The following is a 19822-nucleotide window of genomic DNA, read 5'->3' on the forward strand; positions in this document are numbered from 1 at the left end:
ATATTTATGATTCTTATTTCTGTATTTATATTTAAATAGTTTTACATGTTGTTTTTGGGGGGGGTTGAAGGCGTGGTTCGCCCAAGGAGCTATACAAGCTAGAACCGCCAGTGCTAGCTTCACCAATTGGAATTAATACCCCAAATTAGCTGTTCGATTTTCGACGTTTACCCCCCCCACCCGCGCCTCCTCGCTTGGATTGGCTAATGTTCCTGTCAATCATGACTTCCAGGTCTCACTGCCATAGGCTAATTGAGCGCAGGTAAAACGATATATGAGCCAGAAGGAGGCATTTGGAATTTCCGGGCGTTCCTGGATCCGATAAAGACGCGCTTATCACGCAGCAGTTGTCAAATCTATATGTACTTTACATAAGTTATATTTATAAAGAAAGAGCTATTTGAATACGTTTTATCCAGGAGATAGTTATGGAAACTAGTATAGGACAGGCAATGAATTCGGCACACACAGAAGAGAGCGCGGTTTTCACGCAACTAAAACCTGTGCGGCTGTCTGGAGCGGACGGCGCAGATGACTCGTCCGTTTTTGAAGAAGTGAAACCCCCGGTGAGAATTAGTCCACATTTTAACCCGTTGGAGGGTAGGCCAGGTACGGCCAGCGGTTCCACCCTATCCCGCTCTTCTCCTGGTTTATATTTTGTAGTCAGTTGGATCATGGGCACTTCCACTCAATAAAATAAACTGTGTCCCCCTCTATTCTCTAACCCCAATAAACATTGTTGTATATACATACATAATAATGAATTCATTATTTCAATGTTCTTGGGAGAACGAGCACATGTAGGCCTATTCAATATACATGATTTTCCATAAATCGTTAGCCTATAGAAAAGTCTATAGCGTTATTACCCGTGCATTAGGCTAGTCTTCTCGACCCAAGCATGCTTCCATATTTGGAATAATGTTGTTGAAAGGGCATACAAATTGATTAGTATTTTTTTATGTATTTAGATTTGTTAGTCACTTCGTTATAAATGCATATTTTTCGTGCATTTAATTCGTTTAAAGATTGTTTTATGAATAGAAGTGGACTAAAGTAGGACCACAACTGTCTATTTAGCCGGGACGAACAAGTGTGCAATAAAACAGTGAGTAGCCTACTTCGAATAGGATCGTAGAGGATCGAACAAGGTGCAAGTAAACTGTACAGTGTAATACCATTGAACACATCGAAAAATGATTCATTTATGGTTCAAGACAAAACGAACGAGTTAAAACATCAATGTGACCACGTTTTTCTTATTAAAATGTCATTATAATTAAATAATATTACTATAGACCTCAGTTTTTTGCACATGATCTGTCTACTGCTATTTTGCTGCTGTGTGTGAGGTTCTCCCCAGTTTCCGACCCCCAACTGCAGATAGTTCAGTTGCTCTGGATAAGAGCGTCTGCTAAATGACTTAAATGTAAATGTAAATGTTCCTTTCTGGTGTCGTGTTTTATGTTTACCCAGCAACATCTGGCGGAATGCCAACTGTTGAATGGGATCTGACGGCGTCCAATTACTATTGATGCTCTCTTTTGGTCATGGAAGTTTCTTTGGAATTCACAGCTATTAACTTTGATGTGGATGTATCTGATCTATTTATAGCCTCTGGTGTGTTTATGATAGTCATTTGACTGTCAGTGTTCATGGATGGATTTAGGCTAATGATAGAAAGAATAAGAATAGGGCCCATTTCCTTTCTCTATACAGAGATTCAGGAATTGTTTTAGTAATCAGACTATTGAAAGTTCAAAAAGCCTTCTCTTCTTGATTAGTATTTGTATTTATTAAGGATCCCCCTTCCTGGGGTCCAGCGACATTAAAGCAGTTATATAGAATGTAAAATATTACATCACATTTCACAAGACAGTAAGTGTGTTTCCTCAGGCCACTACTCTACTATCACATTATTTACACTATAAAATCCACTTGGCGTGTGTGTAGAGTGCGTGTCTTATCATGTGTATGTGTGTCTGTGCTGGTGTGTGTGTCTCTTCACAGTCCCCGCTGTGTATATGAACAGTTTTTAAAATCTGATTCTACTGCTTGCATTCGTTACATGACGTGGAATAGAGTTCCATGTAGTCATGGCTCTATGGCCATGGCTCTATGTGGTACTGTGCACCTCCCGTAGTCTGCGATTGACTTGGGGATTAGTTATAAACGTGGCCCCCCTTCATAGGCCCCAAATATTCCAGAGTGCTATGTTGTTGTTGTCCCCCCAATAATAAATCCACCGAATGCCCCGGAGTTTATAGAACCTGGGTTACGCAAGTAACCTCCCATAGCCGCTAAATGTGATTGTGAAAAACAGAGCGGTTTCAGTTTTCTTCCTATAGATTTGGCTCTAACTTTTGAACGGTTGGAGCTAGCTATTATGACCCCATCACTGAGAACTATGACTCTCAAGCCGAAATCACATTGAGAGACGCCCGTCAACGGTGGGAAACTTGTGTGCGAGAGTAGCCAGCATCAATTCACATGCACTGCACAGCATATGCCAATGTAATTGTCATGAAAATCCATAGTAAGCAGTTGATTTAGTTTTGATATCTAGCCCCTGGGAGTTATTGTTGTGAGATCCTTTCGACTCATCTTAGATGTCCTACGGGAGCCACCAAACCCTGTGCTAAACGGTTGTTTCTTATAGCTAATAAACCCAAGTTGTTCATAAACAACCAAGTCTCTCCTTACAAAAAAAAGATTGACGTTTTGAAACTGCAGTAAAGTACAGTAACTGCAGTCCACTGTGGTATTTTGGATGCTGTAATTGCATTGCACTGCCGTTGAACTGCAGTTATACTGCAGTGTACTGTAATTATACTGCACTCTGACTGAAAGATTTGTTTTCGTAAGGGTCGTTCTTCTAGATGAACAGTATTCTCTTTTGAAATCAGAGTTCCCCAGTTTTCCCGCTGTAGCCTGCCAAGGCTACATACCTAGGGTTGATATCAGCACAGGTAGCCTGCCAAGGCTACATGCCTAGGGTTGAAATCAACACAGGTAGGCTGCCAAGGCTACATACCTAGGGTTGAAATCAACACATGTAGCCTGCCAAGGCTACATGCCTAGGGTTGAAATCAACACAGGTAGCCTGCCAAGGCTACATACCTAGGGTTGAAATCAACACAGGTAGGCTGCCAAGGCTACATACCTAGGGTTGAAATCAACACATGTAGCCTGCCAAGGCTACACGCCTAGGGTTTAAATCAACACAGGTAGGCTGCCAAGGCTACACACCTAGGGTTGAAATCAACACAGGTAGCCTGCCAAGGCTACATGCCTAGGGTTGAAATCAACACAGGTAGCCTGCCAAGGCTACATACCTAGGGTTGAAATCAACACATGTAGCCTGCCAAGGCTACACGCCTAGGGTTTAAATCAACACAGGTAGGCTGCCAAGGCTACACACCTAGGGTTGAAATCAACACAGGTAGCCTGCCAAGGCTACATGCCTAGGGTTGAAATCAACACAGGTAGCCTGCCAAGGCTACATGCCTAGGGTTGAAATCAACACAGGTAGCCTGCCAAGACTACATGCCTAGGGTTGAAATCAACACAGGTAGCCTGCCAAGACTACATGCCTAGGGTTGAAATCAACACAGGTAGCCTGCCAAGGCTACAACTGATCGCGGCTTGTCTATTTTCTCTCATTCACTTATACGCATTTTATTTCCAGTGACAAAATTGCATTTGGCAGCAATACAGATGTACTTTTACACATACACACACTTTTTACCAGATGACCTCATTACCTTTCTTATGCATTTCAGTCACTACAAACCATAGATCCTTCGGATATTTGTGTATCTTTGTTTGTTGTGTAGTGCATCTATTGAGGTAATGGCAGTAAGGCCAAATTCAAAAGCTTCACAAAATGATCTTTACATATTTGTTTCTAATACACCCAGGTGTCTTAAAATAGAGAATAAAATAGCTTGATTGTGTTGTGGAAAGTACCACCAGGGACACCTGAAGTCAATCTTAAATGAATTCTTATTTATTATCAGCAAGCTGGAGAGGTCACAGTCAACTTAGATGCATAAAGTACCGGTCTGAAGATAGCTCTGCCGTGGCAGTCCCGTTAGTTGTCTTATATACTGCTTACACAGACAAGTAGCATAGGCATAGTTCATAGGGTTGGTTCCTGCATGTGTCTGGCACCGTCTCCTATCTTAACTTATAGAACATGTTCTGGGCGTTCTGCCAAAAAGTCTGAGGAGGGGGTCATGACCGTCTCCCCCTCATATCTCTACCCAGCACCTACAGGAACCAATGATTGTATGAGACAAGCTGTACAATTCAAGGCTGTCCTTCCAGACTATATATTTTCCCTCCACATTCCCCACTTCTATCTTTTATCACTTCAATGATAGTAATCGTCAAACCCTTAATTCTGGGTGATACAATCTACACTTCGGAAAGTATTCAGACCCCTAGACCTTTTCCAAATGTTATTACGTTACAGCCTTATTCTATAATTTATTAAATAAAAACATATTCTCTGCAATCTACACACAATACCCCATGATGACATCACAATACCCCATGATGACAAAGCGAAAACAGGTTTTTACATTACATTACATTTAAGTCATTTAGCAGACGCTCTTATCCAGAGCGACTTACAAATTGGTGCATTCACCTTATGACATCCAGTGGAACAGCCACTTTACAATAGTGCATCTAAATATTTTAAGGGGGGTGAGAAGGATTACTTTATCCTATCCTAGGTATTCCTTAAAGAGGTGGGGTTTCAGGTGTCTCCGGAAGGTGGTGATTGACTCCGCTGTCCTGGCGTCGTGAGGGAGTTTGTTCCACCATTGGGGAGCCAGAGCAGCGAACAGTTTTGACTGGGCTGAGCGGGAACTGTACTTCCTCAGTGGTAGGGAGGCGAGCAGGCCAGAGGTGGATGAACGCAGTGCCCTTATTTGGGTGTAGGGCCTGATCAGAGACTGGAGGTACTGAGGTGCCGTTCCCCTCACAGCTCCGTAGGCAAGCACCATGGTCTTGTAGCGGATGCGAGCTTCAACTGGAAGCCAGTGGAGAGAGCGGAGGAGCGGGGTGACGTGAGAGAACTTGGGAAGGTTGAACACCAGACGGGCTGCGGCGTTCTGGATGAGTTGTAGGGGTTTAATGGCACAGGCAGGGAGCCCAGCCAACAGCGAGTTGCAGTAATCCAGACGGGAGATGACAAGTGCCTGGATTAGGACCTGCGCCGCTTCCTGTGTGAGGCAAGGTCGTACTCTGCGGATGTTGTAGAGCATGAACCTACAGGAACGGGCCACCGCCTTGATGTTAGTTGAGAACGACAGGGTGTTGTCCAGGATCACGCCAAAGTTCTTAGCGCTCTGGGAGGAGGACACAATGGAGTTGTCAACCGTGATGGCGAGATCATGGAACGGGCAGTCCTTCCCCGGGAGGAAGAGCAGCTCCGTCTTGCCGAGGTTCAGCTTGAGGTGGTGATCCGTCATCCACACTGATATGTCTGCCAGACATGCAGAGATGCGATTCGCCACCTGGTCATCAGAAGGGGGAAAGGAGAAGATTAATTGTGTGTCGTCTGCATAGCAATGATAGGAGAGACCATGTGAGGTTATGACAGAGCCAAGTGACTTGGTGTATAGCGAGAATAGGAGAGGGCCTAGAACAGAGCCCTGGGGGACACCAGTGGTGAGAGCGCGTGGTGAGGAGACAGATTCTCGCCACGCCACCTGGTAGGAGCGACCTGTCAGGTAGGACGCAATCCAAGCGTGGGCCGCGCCGGAGATGCCCAACTCGGAGAGGGTGGAGAGGAGGATCTGATGGTTCACGGTATCGAAGGCAGCCGATAGGTCTAGAAGGATGAGAGCAGAGGAGAGAGAGTTAGCTTTAGCAGTGCGGAGCGCCTCCGTGATACAGAGAAGAGCAGGCATGTCCAGCAGAGGGAACCAGAGCTGCGTGATGTATACTCTGTCTGCAGTGGTGGAAAAAGAACCCAAATCAATTTGAATACAACAGGTGTAGACCTTACAGTGAAATGCTTACTTACGAGCCCCTAACCATCCAGGCAGTTAAAAAATATGGATAAGAATAAGATAACAATAGTGAGACTATATCGGTACCCCCCTGTATAGAGTCAATGTGTTGGGCACCGGTTAGTTGAGATAGTATGTAAATGTAGGTAAAGTTATTAAAGTGACTATGCATAGATGACAACAGAGAGTAGCAGTGGTGTAAAGATGGGGTGAGGGGGGGAGGCACTGCAAATAGTCTTGGTAGCCATTTGTCTAGATATACTGTGAGAGTTTTCATCTGTATTATTTGTAGCTGTTAATATACAACACCAGTCAGAGGATGGCACTAAGACAGCATTGAATGAGCTGTATTCCGCCATAAACCATCAAGAAAACGCTCACCCAGAGGTGGTGCTGAAAAAAGTCTGGGTAGCCATTTGTCTAGATGTTCAGGAGTCTTATAGCTTGGGGGTAGAAGTATTTGGTATATATATACTTAAGTAGTAAAAGTATAAATCATTTAAAATTCCTTATATTAAGTCAACCAGACCATGATTCTCTTGTTTTTTAAATGTATGGATAGCCATGGTCACACTCCATAGCTAAGACCTCATTTACATGCAAAGCATTTGTGTTTAGTGAGTCTGCCAGATAGTGTAGGGATGACCAGAGATTTTCTCTCAGTGCATGATGTTCAACTAGATGGCGCCGGAGAAGGGTTTAGTGAGGGTTTAGTGAATATTTTGTCCCAAATACAATGCTTTTAGTTTTAGAAATATTTTAGAAATATTTAGGGCTAACTTATTCCTTGCCACCCACTCTGAAACTAACTGCAGCTCTTTGTTAAGTGTTGCAGTTACTTCAGTCACTGTAGTAGCTGACGTGTATAGTGTTGAGTCATCCACATACATAGACACACTGGCCTTACTCAAAGTTAGTGGCATGTCGTTAGTAAAAAGTTTCAAAAGTAAGGGGCCTAAACAGCTACCCTGGGAATTTCTGATTCTACCTGGATTATGTTTGTGAGGCTTCCATTAAAGAACACCCTTTGTGTTTTGCTAGACAAGTAACTCTTTATCCACATTATAGCAGGGGGTGTAAAGCCATAACACACGTTTTTCCAGAAACAGACTATCATCGATAATGTCAAAAGCTGCACTGAATTCTAGTGTAGGGTTTCCGGGATGATCGTGTTGATGTGAGCCGTGACCAGCCTTTGAAAGCACTTCATGGCCACCGACATGAGTGCTACGGTGCGGTAGTCATTTAAGCATGTTACTTACGCATTCTTGGGCACAGGGACTAAGGTGGTCTGCTTGAAACGTGGGTTTTACAGACTCGGTCAGGGAGAGGTTGAAAATGGAAGTGAAGGCACTTGCCAATTGGTCCTCGCATGCTCTGAGTACACGTCCTGGTTATCCGTCTGGCCCTGCAGCATTGTGAATGTGGACCTGTTTAAAGATCTTGCTCACATCGGATACGGAGATAGTGATCACAGAGTCATCCTGAAAAGCCAGTGCTCTCATGCGTGCTCCAGTGTTGCTGGCCTCGCAGCGAGCATAAAAGGCATTTTGCTCATCTGGTATGCTCACGTCACTGGGCAGCTCGCGACTGGGTTTCCCTTTGTAGTCTGTAATAGTTTGCAAGCCCTGCCACATCCGACGAGCGTCATAGCGGGCATAGTAGGATTCAATCTTAGTCCTGTATTGACGCTTTGCCTGTTTGATGGTTCGTCTGAGGGAATAGCGGGATTTCTTCTAAGTGTCCAGATTACTGTCCCGCTCCTTGAAAGTGCCAGCTTTAGCCTTTACCTTGGTGCGGACGTTGCCTCTAATCCATGGCTTCTGGTTGGGATATGTACGTACGGTCACTGTGGGTACGATGTCGACAATGCACTTATTGATGAAGCTAGTGACTCAGGTGGTTTACTCCTCAATGCCATTGGATCAATCACAGAACATATTCCAGTCTGTGTTATCAAAACTGTCCTGCAGCGTAGCATCCGCGTCATCTGACCACTTCGAACGAGTCACTGGTACTTCCTGATTTTAGTTTTTTCTTGTGTAAGCAGGAATCAGGAGGATAGAGTTATGGTCAGATTTTCCAAGTGGAGGGCAAATGAGAGCTTTGTATGTGTGTGGAGTAAAGGTGGTCTAGAATTCTTTCCTTTTCCTTTTTTCTCTGGTTGCACATGTGACACATGCTGGTAGAAATGAGGTAAAACAGATTTAAGTTTGAGTTTGAGTGCGGTCTTAGTGCCAGCATCGGTTTGTGGTGGTAAATAGACGGCTATGAATAATATAGATAAGAACTCTCTTGGTAGATAGTGTGGTCGACAGCTTATCATTAGGTACACAACCTCAGGCGAGCAATACCTCTAGACTTCTTTAATATTAGACATCGCGCACCATCTGTTATTGACAAATAGACACCCCCCCAGCCCCTCGTCTTACTAGATGTAGCTGCTCTGTCCTGCTGATGCACCGAAAACCCAGCCAACTCTATATTATCCGTGTCATCATTGAGCCACGTCTCAGTGAAGCGCAAGATATTACCGCTTTTAATGTCCCGTTGGCAGGACAGTCTCGACTGTAGATCATCGAGTTTGTTTCACAGTGATTGCACTTTGGCCAATAGAACCGATGGTAATGGCGATTTACTCACTCGCCTACAAATCCTAACAAGAAACCCCAAATTTCTCCCTCTGCTCCGCCTTTTCTTCACGCAACTGACAGGGATTTGGGCCTGGTCTCCGGAGAGCATTATATCCTTCGCATCAGACTCATTATAGAAAGAATCTTTGTCCAGTTTGAATTGAGTAATTGCTGTCAAGATGCTCTTTTCAGTCATAAGAGACGCTAGCAGCAACTTTATGTACAAAATAAGTTACAAACAAACAAAATAGCACAGTTGGTTAGGAGGCTGTAAAACGGCAGCCATCTCCTCCGGTGCTATCTTGGCCTTCCAATGACACCGGGTGCTGTAAATGTCCTGGAGGGCAGGCAGTGTGCCCACAGGGATGCATTGGGCTGACCGCACAACCCTCTGGAGAGACCTGCGGTTGCGGATAGTGCAATTACCGTACCAGGAGAGGATACAGCCCAACAGGATGCACTCAATGATGCATCTTTAGAAGTTTGTGAGGGTCTTAGGGTCGAAGCCAAATATCTTTATCCTTCTGAGCTTGAAGAGTAGCTGTTGCCCCTTCTTCACCACACTCTTTGTGTGAATTTATCATTTAAGGTACGCCGAGTAACTTGAAGCTTTTCACCACTGCACCACCAATGTGGGTTGGGGCGTGCTCTGTCTGCTGTCTCCTGAAGTCCACCATCAGCGCCTTCTTTTTGTTGATGTTGAGGAAGAGGTTATTTTCCTGGCACCAAATCAAATAAAATTGTATTGGTCACATACGCATGGTTAGCAGATGTTATTGCAAGTGTAGCGAAATGCTTGGGCTTCAAGTTCCCGACAGTGCAACAATATCTAACATGTAATCTAATAATTCCACAACAACTACCTAATACACGCAAATCGAAGTAAAGGGATGGAATAAGAATATGTACATATAAATATATGGATGGGCCATGACCGACCGGCATAGACGAGATGCAATAGATGGTATAAAATACAGTATATACATCTGGGATGAGAAGTGCAAGATATGTAAAGATCATTATTAAAGTGGCATTAATAAAGTGACTAACTATCAATTTGTTAGAGTGGCCAATGATTTCAACTCTGTATGTAGGCAGCAGTCTCTTTGTGTTAGTGAAGGCTGTTTAACAGTCTGATGGCCTTGAGATAGAAGATATCTTTCAGTCTCCTGTGACATCGGATGCTGTAGGTGTCCTGGAAGGCAGGTAGTTTGCCCCCGGTGATGAGTTTTGCAGACCTCACTACCCTCTGGAGAGCCCTATGGTTGTGGGCGGTGCAGTTGCCGTACCAGGTGGTGATACAGCCCGACAGGATGCTCTCAATTGTGGATAAGGGGGTCCGCTCTCTGCTGTTTCCTGAAGTCCACTATAATCTCCTTTGTTTTGTTGACGTTGAGTGAGAGGTTGTTTTCCTGACACCACAATCCAAGTGCCTTCACCTCCTCCCTATGGGCTGTCTCGTCATTGTTGGTGATCAAGTGGGTGGCGTGTGTGACCACGCAGTCATGGGTGAACAGTGAGTACAGGAGGGGGCTGAGCACACACCCTTATTGGGCCCCAGTGTTGAAGATCAGCGAAGTGGGGATGTTGTTTCCTACCTTTACAACCCGGGGGCTTCCTGTCAGGAAGTCCAGGACCCAATCGCACAGGGTAGGGTTGTGACCCAGGGCTTCGAGCTTAATGATGAGCTTGGAGTGTACTATGGTGTTGAAGGCTGAGCAGTAGTCAATGAACAGCATTCTTACCTAGGTATTTGTCACACCCTGATCTGTCCCTGATCTGTTTCACCTGTCCTTGTTATTGTCTCCACCCCCTCCAGGTGTCGCTTATTTTCCCTGGTGTATTTATCGCTGTGTTTCCTGTCTACGTGCCAGTTCGTTGTGTATGTTCCAAGTCAATCAGCATGTTTTTCCCGTGCTCCTGCCTTTTCTATTCTCTTTTACTAGTCCTCCTGGTTTTGACACTTACCTGTTTTATGTGTCTCCATGATGTTCCATAAGGTGTAGCTTTATCTGTTTTTTAAATCAGATTTTACTGCTTCCATGAGTTACTTGATGTGGAATAGAGTTCCATGTAGTCATGGCTCTGTGTAGTACGGTATTTCCGAGTCTGTTCTGGACTTGGGAACTGTGAAAAGACCCCCTTTGGCATGTCTTGTGGGGTATGCATGGGTCTCTGAGCTTGGTGCTAGTCTTTTGAAAAGACCGCTCAGTGGTTTCAACATGTAAATACCTCTCACAAAGACAAGTAGTGACGCAGTCAATCTCTCCTCTACTTTGAGCCAGGAGAGATTGACATGTATGTCATTGATGTTAGCTCTCCGTGTACATTTATGGGCCAGACGTGCTGCTCTGTTCTGGGCCATCTGTGTCCCTCTTTACCTCTGTCCCTCTTTGTGGCACTTGAGCACACTTAAATGTCTTACTCACCTAGGCCATAGACAACAAGAGATCACAGTCCTCATGAGTGTGGCAGTGGTCCTTGTTGGCAGCTCTGTTTTTTTCTCGAAGCGGGCAAAGAAGGTGTTTAGCTTGTCCGGGAGCAAGGCGTCAGTGTCCACGATGTGGCTGGCTTTTCCTGTATAATTCATGATTGTAATCTCCTCTCTCTGATTGGGTTGTTGTGCATGTCATAGTGGTCATCTACTCATCCTTGTCAATAATCAAACTGTACTGTATGTGCCCAGACTACACACTACTACCAGTCAGCCTCACTGACCAAACTACACGTCATTACCAGTCACAGTGGTTTCCTATATCTCTCAATACTCATACTCTATGGGCAGTCTAAGCATGTCACAATGCTTTGACTTTCTGTGTATGACTGTGCATGTCACCACCAGTCAGCAGTCTAAATGACACTACATTGTTGTTCACAAACCAAGATGACTGATTCCCCTCAAAGTAACTGTCCTAAAAAAGAGGAGGAGAAATAGTGAGGTCGACGATGGACCTGTATGGCTCAGTAGGTAGAGCGTGTTGCTTGCAACACCAGGGCTGTGGGTTTGATTCCCGGGACCACCCATACGTAAAATTGATCTACACATGACTGTAAGTCGATTTGGATAAAAGCATCTGCTAAATGGCATATATTATTACTTGCATTTTGACTTCAGACACCATTGAGTGCTATGTCAAGAATAGTGGTGCCAAATGTGAGGGCCACAAAGAACTCTTGAGTGGTGTTGTTGGATGTTGATTTGGAGATTAGTTTCAGATATATTTGCATGTGCAACCATGGACAAAGGATTTTTTATTGCATTATCGTATTGTTGGACAGTATAGATGCTCTATACCGGAGACACCTGAAACCCCACCTCTTTAAGGAATACCTAGGATAGGATAAGTATTCCCTCTCACCCCCCCCCCCTTTACGATTTAGATGCACTATTGTAAAGTGGCTGTTCCACTGGATGTCATAAGGTGAATGCACCAATTTGTAAGTCGCTCTGGATAAGAGCGTCTGCTAAATGACTTAAATGTAAATGTAAATGTCTCTAGTTACTCTGCATTGCTTGCTGTTTGGGGTTTTAGGCCGGGTTTCTGTACAGTACTTTGTGACATCGGCTGATGTAAAAAGGGCTTTATAAATACATTTGATTGATTGAAATAAATTTGATCATATTTCGCTATGGTGACATGGTATGAAATGTGACATTAGTCATCTTTCATCGCACAGTATTGTTCTCAAATATTGGGCATGATTGACTTGGCTGGTATTTTGACTGGAAATCACTGTCATGGTCATGAACCGGAAGTATGGAAACACCCCTGTGTGTGTCCCAAATGGCACCCTATTCCCTACATAGTGCACTCCTATTGACCAGAGCCCTATTCCCTACATAGCGCCCTATGGGTCCTGGTCAAGTAGTGCACTATAGGGAATACGGTGCCATTTGGGACCATGGCAAGTTCATGGTCCGGAATTGTGGAAACCCCCCTGACTCTTCTCTACCCCCACTCTTCCCCCCCTTTACCCCATAACCCAGAGTAGAGCTGATAAGATGTTTAATATTTTCTTCTCTTCTTTCTCTGTTATCTGGGCTTTGGCATGTAGCAGTTGTACATGTTTTACAATCATTAACTGACTCAGTCTTTGGTTCAGGTGCACCCCATTCTTCTCCTGATACATAGAGGATAAACAGCGTGTGTGAAAGCAACCAGGGTTGTGTTCATTACGGCATGCAACGGAAAACATTTGCAACTGAAAACAAAATTGTTTCTTATTGGACCAATCCAGGTAGTCCATGGGCACTCAGACAAGAGGGAGGACTCTGCCAAGTATTGGGTTAAGCTGCTTGCCAAAACATAATCAACCAACACAAGGCCTGTTTGTGCCCTGTTTTGAAAGCAGCAGCTTCATACAGGAGGATCTCGCAATACAAATCAAAATAAGGAATTTTCCAAGTATTATTGACCTCACACACAGGTTGAAGTGCCCTTCAAGAGAGGTAGAGATACTCTGAATGATCGGCTATGAAAAGCCAACTGACATTTACTCCTGAGGTGCTGACTTGCTGCGCCCTCGACAACCACTGTGATGATTATTATTTGACCATGTTGGTCATCTATGAACATTTGAACATCTTGGCCATGTTCTGTTAAAATCTCCACCCAGCACAGCCAGAAGAGGACTGGCCACCCTTCATAGCCTGGTTCCTCTGTAGATTTCTTCCTAGGTTCTGGCCTTTCTAGGGTGTTTTTCCTAGCCACCGTGCTTCTACACCCGCATTGCTTGCTGTTTGGGGTTTTAGGCTGGGTTTCTGTGCAGCACTTTGTGACATCAGCTGATGTACGAAGGGCTTTATAAATACATCTGATTGAATTTGATTGAAAAGCACATCAACACTAGAGTTGCTAGGGGAGAGATTTGGAAATATACTGTACAGACATAGCTGGCACCTCAAATAGCTGTGGAGGCATAATAGGCCTGATGAATTGTTCTCTTCCCTCCATTGTATCTGATGTTGGGTAAGCCATTGTGCACAGCTGGATAGGGCTTAAGTATATCAACAGCTCGGTGAATTATTTTAACACAACTGATTGGCTGGGCTTTGGCTTGGATTAACTCCCTGTGCCCTAGCGTTTGGCCCCAGTAACTCGCAGCTAAAGTTGTGGCTGATTTGTTTTGGGCTGCATTTTCATATTTATCCGGCATCCATTTGAACTTTCCTAGAAAAATAACAATAGCTTAATATGTCCCATTTTCGCTTCTAGGGATTCAATTAAACACAGTTTGAAAAAAGAACCTAGTTTGTAAATGAAAAGCTAGTCAATGTCACATGTGCTCCCCCTCCGGCCTCTTAAGTCACCAGGCTTCTAGTTATGGCGCACACCTGTCACCATCGTTGCGCACACCTGCACGTCTTCACTCACCTGGACTCCATCACCTCCTTGATTACCTGCCCTATATATGTCACTTCCTTAAGCTCTTTCCCCAGGCGTTACCGTTTCTGTTCCAGTGTCATGTCTGTGTGTTGTTCGTGGTTCTTGTTTTGTATTGAGATGCGTTTATTCATTAAAACACTCACTCCCTGAACTTGCTTCCTGACTCTCAGCACACATCATGAATCCATAAAAAAAACATTACAGAGTGCTTCCGTCTGAACATTTCAACAAATGATCTAAAAGTGAGCAGCAGATATTCTTCTTTGGAAACACATTCCCAACACAGCTACAAGAGACTCTTCCTAGACACACAACATTGCTCTAGGAAGTGTCACCATCTAATCTCTCTCCCTCCATCCCTCCCCACCTATCCCCCTTCCTCCTCCTCCCTCTCTCTAGACCCAGTTGGAGATGGAAAAGTACCTCCCCCAGACCACATGCAGTCTCCTCCATCCTCCATCCATGGCCCACACAGACAAGAAATACTGCGGAGAGAGTGCCTCATTGGTGGACAAGTACTTCTCAGAGGAGAAGCACAACACAGCTTCCTACAGCATCAACATCAACCTCACCCTCCCCAAAACCACCCACCTCTGCACCGGCCTGAACCAGCCCAACAAGCCCCAGCAGCACCACCAGACCCATCTCCTCCAGCACATCAAGACAGAGCCTCGGTTGGACGTCCCAGTGTCCTGCTCCATCCAGACCCTGCCTGACTTCTTGTCTGTCTTCAGCATTCCCCAGACCGTCAACACTATGTTTATCAAACCCGATATGGCCACCAGCGGACACCCAGTTTCAGATACCGAGCTGTATATTGGCCCCCAACAACCGCAGGTCTACCAGATGCCCATCCCCGTCAGCAGAGCTGACCTCACAATGACACTCTCCCGCAGCAGCCAATCAGGGACCAGCGGAGCCGGCAACGGTAGAACCATGCTCAACCTGAACAATGTCTCCTTGACAACGGTGGGTCATGGCGGTGGTGACTCGTTGTTTGCAATGCCGGAGCATTTCTCCCACCACCACGCCAAGGTGTCGCCCCAGTCACAGCCCCACAGTCTACCTCCCTCACCCCCCAACTCGCAGCCGGGTAGTCCTGAGAACCAGGCTGAGCTGCTGACCACTCCACCGCCCTTCCAGGCCTCTAGCAGACTGGGGTTAAAGGTCACCCAGATGTCCCACCACTCCATGCTTATGGCCCAAGGACAACGGTTGCTGACAGGACCCAGGTACAACCGACGGAACAACCCTGAGCTCGAGAAGAGACGGATCCACTTCTGTGACTTCCCCGGTGAGCCTCCTGATTCTGGATGGATAGATGAATGGATGAATGGATGGATGGATGGATGGATTGATGACTGAATGAATGCACCCACAGTGCCATTTAGACCATTGATATAGATACTTTGGAGGCTAATGTGCGAAAGGCTAAAGCGTGTTTGGTCAAAGATACAGAAGATGCGTTTCATGATGCTGTTTGTTTGCTTACCGAGACGTGCTGGAAATGAATACCGCAGGAGGCCAATGTTGAGTACTTCTCCATGGTATCCATTCAGTGATACTAACATCCATTTTCTGTTCTTGTAGGCTGCTCCAAGGTTTACACAAAGAGCTCTCACTTGAAAGCACACCAAAGGACACACACAGGTAAGAAAGAGTAACTTCCTCTGTACAATTACACAAATAGAAATGTACAGACTATAACTACTCTTCTCTGAAGATGGGAAACGGGGTACAACACAGCTATGGAAAGTTTAGGCACTAGTGCCCTCTACTGAAGAACATTAGAATCAAGCCTGACAAGGCCAATGACCTTCCTCAGGTGATAAACTCGAGGCACAGATTCAGTCCTTCAATTCAGTATCACTCTTCACTGGGGGCAGTCACATCCAAGCAATAAAAAATCTGTCACATAATTGAAGCCATTAGATACAGTTTATCATAGCACACTGCTCTTTATTACGGGCGACAATTTTAGTTCTCATCACTGCATTCTCTACCAGAAAGTTGGTTGGCCCTCTTTGATATCACGTAGGTTGATGCTATGTTTTAATTGATAAATTTAGATATACGAGTTGCCACACCCAGTCTCAGGGATGGTTAACTCTGGAATATCCTTTAGTCTCTACTGAGTTAAGCTTACACTGACGCACAGATGCTCTGAAAATAAAATAAAATTCCACCCCAAAACAATCGTATGCTATTTGTTTCATTAGTCCATTGTTGACATTGTCCCAAAATATTTTCCTAGTCAGCAATCGAGTTTAAGATGTGTAACTTTCAAAATACAGAAATCATCCCCCATAATGATGCAAAACGCAGAATCATATGAAAAAGGCGAACAATATACTCAAGCCAAGGTCGTTTGGGCCAACGACAAGCCTTAAGATAGCTAGGTGAGACAATCACATATCGCAGTCATAGTAAGTACATTTTCCCTCAATAAAACAGTTATTGGCAAAGTCAGTGCTAGTTATAAAAGACTGAGATGTCTTATGTAAGATACATTTACATTTACATTTAAGTCATTTAGCAGACACTCTTATCCAGAGCGACTTACAAATTGGTGCATTCACCTTATGACATCCAGTGGAACAACCACTTTACAATAGTGCATCTAAATATTTTAAGGGGGGAGAGGGGGGTGAGAAGGATTACTTTATCCTATCCTAGGTATTCCTTAAAGAGGTGGGGTTTCAGGTGTCTCCGGAAGGTGGTGATTGACTCCGCTGTCCTGGCGTCGTGAGGGAGTTTGTTCCACCATTGGGGAGCCAGAGCAGCGAACAGTTTTGACTGAGCTGAGCGGGAACTGTACTTCCTCAGTGGTAGGGAAGCGAGCAGGCCAGAGGTGGATGAACGCAGTGCCCTTATTTGGGTGTAGGGCCTGATCAGAGCCTGGAGGTACTGAGGTGCCGTTCCCCTCACAGCTCCGTAGGCAAGCACCATGGTCTTGTAGCGGATGCGAGCTTCAACTGGAAGCCAGTGGAGAGAGCGGAGGAGCGGGGTGACGTGAGAGAACTTGGGAAGGTTGAACACTAGACGGGCTGCGGCGTTCTGGATGAGTTGTAGGGGTTTAATGGCACAGGCAGGGAGCCCAGCCAACAGCGAGTTGCAGTAATCCAGACGGGAGATGACAAGTGCCTGGATTAGGACCTGCGCCGCTTCCTGTGTGAGGCAGGGTCGTACTCTGCGGATGTTGTAGAGCATGAACCTACAGGAACGGGCCACCGCCTTGATGTTAGTTGAGAACGACAGTTTGTTGTCCAGGATCACGCCAAGGTTCTTAGCGCTCTGGGAGGAGGACACAATGGAGTTGTCAACCGTGATGGCGAGATCATGGAACGGGCAGTCCTTCCCCGGGAGGAAGAGCAGCTCCGTCTTGCCGAAGTTCAGCTTGAGGTGGTGATCCGTCATCCACACTAATATGTCTGCCAGACATGCAGAGATGCGATTCGCCAACTGGTCATCAGAAGGGGGAAAGATACCACCAGCTTGGTGAAGAAGGTACAACAGTGCCTCTTCAACCTCCAGTGACTGAAGAAATCCGGCATGGGTCCTCGGATCCTCAAGAAGTTCTACAGCTACACAATCGAGAGCATCTTGACCGGCTGCATCACCATCTGGTACTGCAACTGCACCACCTTACCATCTACCAACCTGTATAGCAGCATCGGGTCTTATACCAATAGGCTCAGAGACAGCTTCTGCCACCAGGATATCAGACTGCTGAACAGCTAACCCTTATTCTCTCCCTGTACAGACCTGTACCTTAGACTATTTGCACCTAACAGATTATTTGCAAAGACTACCCACACATCCAACCTTTACACACAAACACACACACGCACACACATGCACTCAGAACTCTGAAACACAGTATAAATACAGTCTATTACTATGCATTCCACCTTTCTTATTACTTGCTATTTTTCATTTGACTCTTTTATTATTGACTAATGTGCTGCATTGTTGAGGGAGATACACATACTGTATGCATTTGGCTGAAGCTTTTATACCTGCTGTAAACTGTGTAAGCAATCAATATGATTTGATAGTATGTTTACCACACTCTTTTGAAGACATCACAATGAACACAGTATTGAACAAAGAAATGTGCAATGAAAAATAGTCTACAACTCTCATCTCTTTCTCAAAATAACTGTCCTGCTGTATCTCCATGGCACCTTACAAACTGTCCTAAACTAACACACATCCCTGTCTAACAGCCACACAGGCCTCACCAATTGAACCCATACTAATAGGTATTTTACAGTGTATTCACATCCCTGTCTAATAGCCACACAGGCCTCACCAATTGTAACCCATACTGATAGATATTTTACAGTGTATTCACATCCCTGTCTAACAGTCACACAGGCCTCACCAATTGAACCCATACTGATATATATTTTACAGTGTATTCACATCCCTGTCTAACAGTCACACAGGCCTCACCAATTGAACCCATACTGATAGATATTTTACAGTGTATTCACATCCCTGTCTAACAGTCACACAGGCCTCACCAATTGAACCCATACTGATAGATATTTTACAGTGTATTCACATCCCTGTCTAACAGTCACACAGGCCTCACCAATTGAACCCATACTGATAGATATTTTACAGTGTATTCACATCCCTGTTTAATAGCCACACAGGCCTCACCAATTGTTACCCATATTGATAGATATTTTACAGTGTATTCACATCCCTGTCTAACAGTCACACCGTACTCTCCAATTGTAACCCATATTGATAGATATTTTACAGGGTATTTACATCCCTGGTCTTTCTCTGTTTGTGTTTTCAGGAGAGAAACCATACTCTTGCAACTGGGAGGGCTGTGACTGGCGTTTCTCCCGCTCTGACGAGCTGACACGACACTATCGTAAACACACGGGAGCCAAGCCCTTCAAGTGTGTAGCCTGCAGGCGCTGTTTCTCCCGGTCCGATCACCTTGCCCTACACATGAAGCGCCACCAGAACTAAACACACACGCACCGGCATAAACACCCAACCACCAACACATCCACACACATGCTACGACCACCTGAAGCGTCACCAGAAGAGAGGGACATATCACCACCATCTTGAAGCCCCAGAATGCATTACACTGCATGAGGGCCAACACAAAGATCAAAATGTCTGCTCCTGTAATGACAACGTCATCATGGGGAGGTATGGACTTTCAAAGAAACAGGGGACCATGGACACCTGCCTCCAATTGCTCCATGTATTAATGGATGCACATTGTCTGTCTGTATATACAGTTGAAGATGGAAGTTTACATACACTTAGGTCGTTTTTCAATCACTCCACAAATTTCTTGTCAACAAACTATAGTTTTGGCAAGTCGGTTAGGACATCTACTTTGTGCATGACACAAGTAATTATGCCAACAGTTGTTTACAGACAGATTATTTCACTTATAATTCACTGTATCACTAAGTTGACATTGCCTTTAAACAGCTTGGAAAATTACAGAAAATTATGTCATGGCTTTAGAAGCTTCTGATAGGCTAATTTACATAATTTGATTCAATTGGAGGTGTACCTGTGGATTTATTGCAAGACCTACATTCAAACTCAATGCCTCTTTGCTTGACATCATGGGAAAATCAAAGTAATCAGCCAAGACCTCAGAAAAATAGTTGTAGACCACAAGTCTGGTTCATCCTTGGGAGCAATCACCACATTCAACTGTACAAACAATAGTACGCAAGTATAAACACCATGGGACCACGCAGCCATCATCCTAGAGATGAACGTA

The 19822-nt window shown here is 44.9% G+C and overlaps 1 protein-coding gene across 1 annotated transcript; it reads left to right on the forward strand.

The window, feature by feature from the left end:
• The first annotated feature begins 428 nt into the window (after positions 1 to 428).
• On the forward strand, positions 429 to 19362 carry LOC124045326 (Krueppel-like factor 5). Its single transcript, XM_046364655.1, has 5 exons — positions 429 to 600; positions 7918 to 7925; positions 14446 to 15340; positions 15637 to 15696; positions 18863 to 19362. Exons 1-5 carry the CDS (start codon positions 429 to 431, stop codon positions 19039 to 19041), a joined length of 1314 nt encoding a protein of 437 aa, XP_046220611.1. The 3' UTR covers positions 19042 to 19362.
• The last annotated feature ends 460 nt before the right edge of the window (positions 19363 to 19822 follow it).

This window comes from Oncorhynchus gorbuscha, linkage group LG01 (genome assembly GCF_021184085.1).
Source record: "Oncorhynchus gorbuscha isolate QuinsamMale2020 ecotype Even-year linkage group LG01, OgorEven_v1.0, whole genome shotgun sequence".
Lineage (NCBI taxonomy): Eukaryota > Metazoa > Chordata > Actinopteri > Salmoniformes > Salmonidae > Oncorhynchus > Oncorhynchus gorbuscha.

Coding starts and splice junctions, on each gene's coding strand:
- LOC124045326 (XM_046364655.1), top strand. CDS start 429: ATGGAAACTAGTATAGGACAGGCAATGAATTCGGCACACACAGAAGAG. Junction 15,341..15,636: donor CCACTTCTGTGACTTCCCCG/GTGAGCCTCCTG, acceptor CTGTTCTTGTAG/GCTGCTCCAAGGTTTACACA. Junction 15,697..18,862: donor ACACCAAAGGACACACACAG/GTAAGAAAGAGT, acceptor TTGTGTTTTCAG/GAGAGAAACCATACTCTTGC.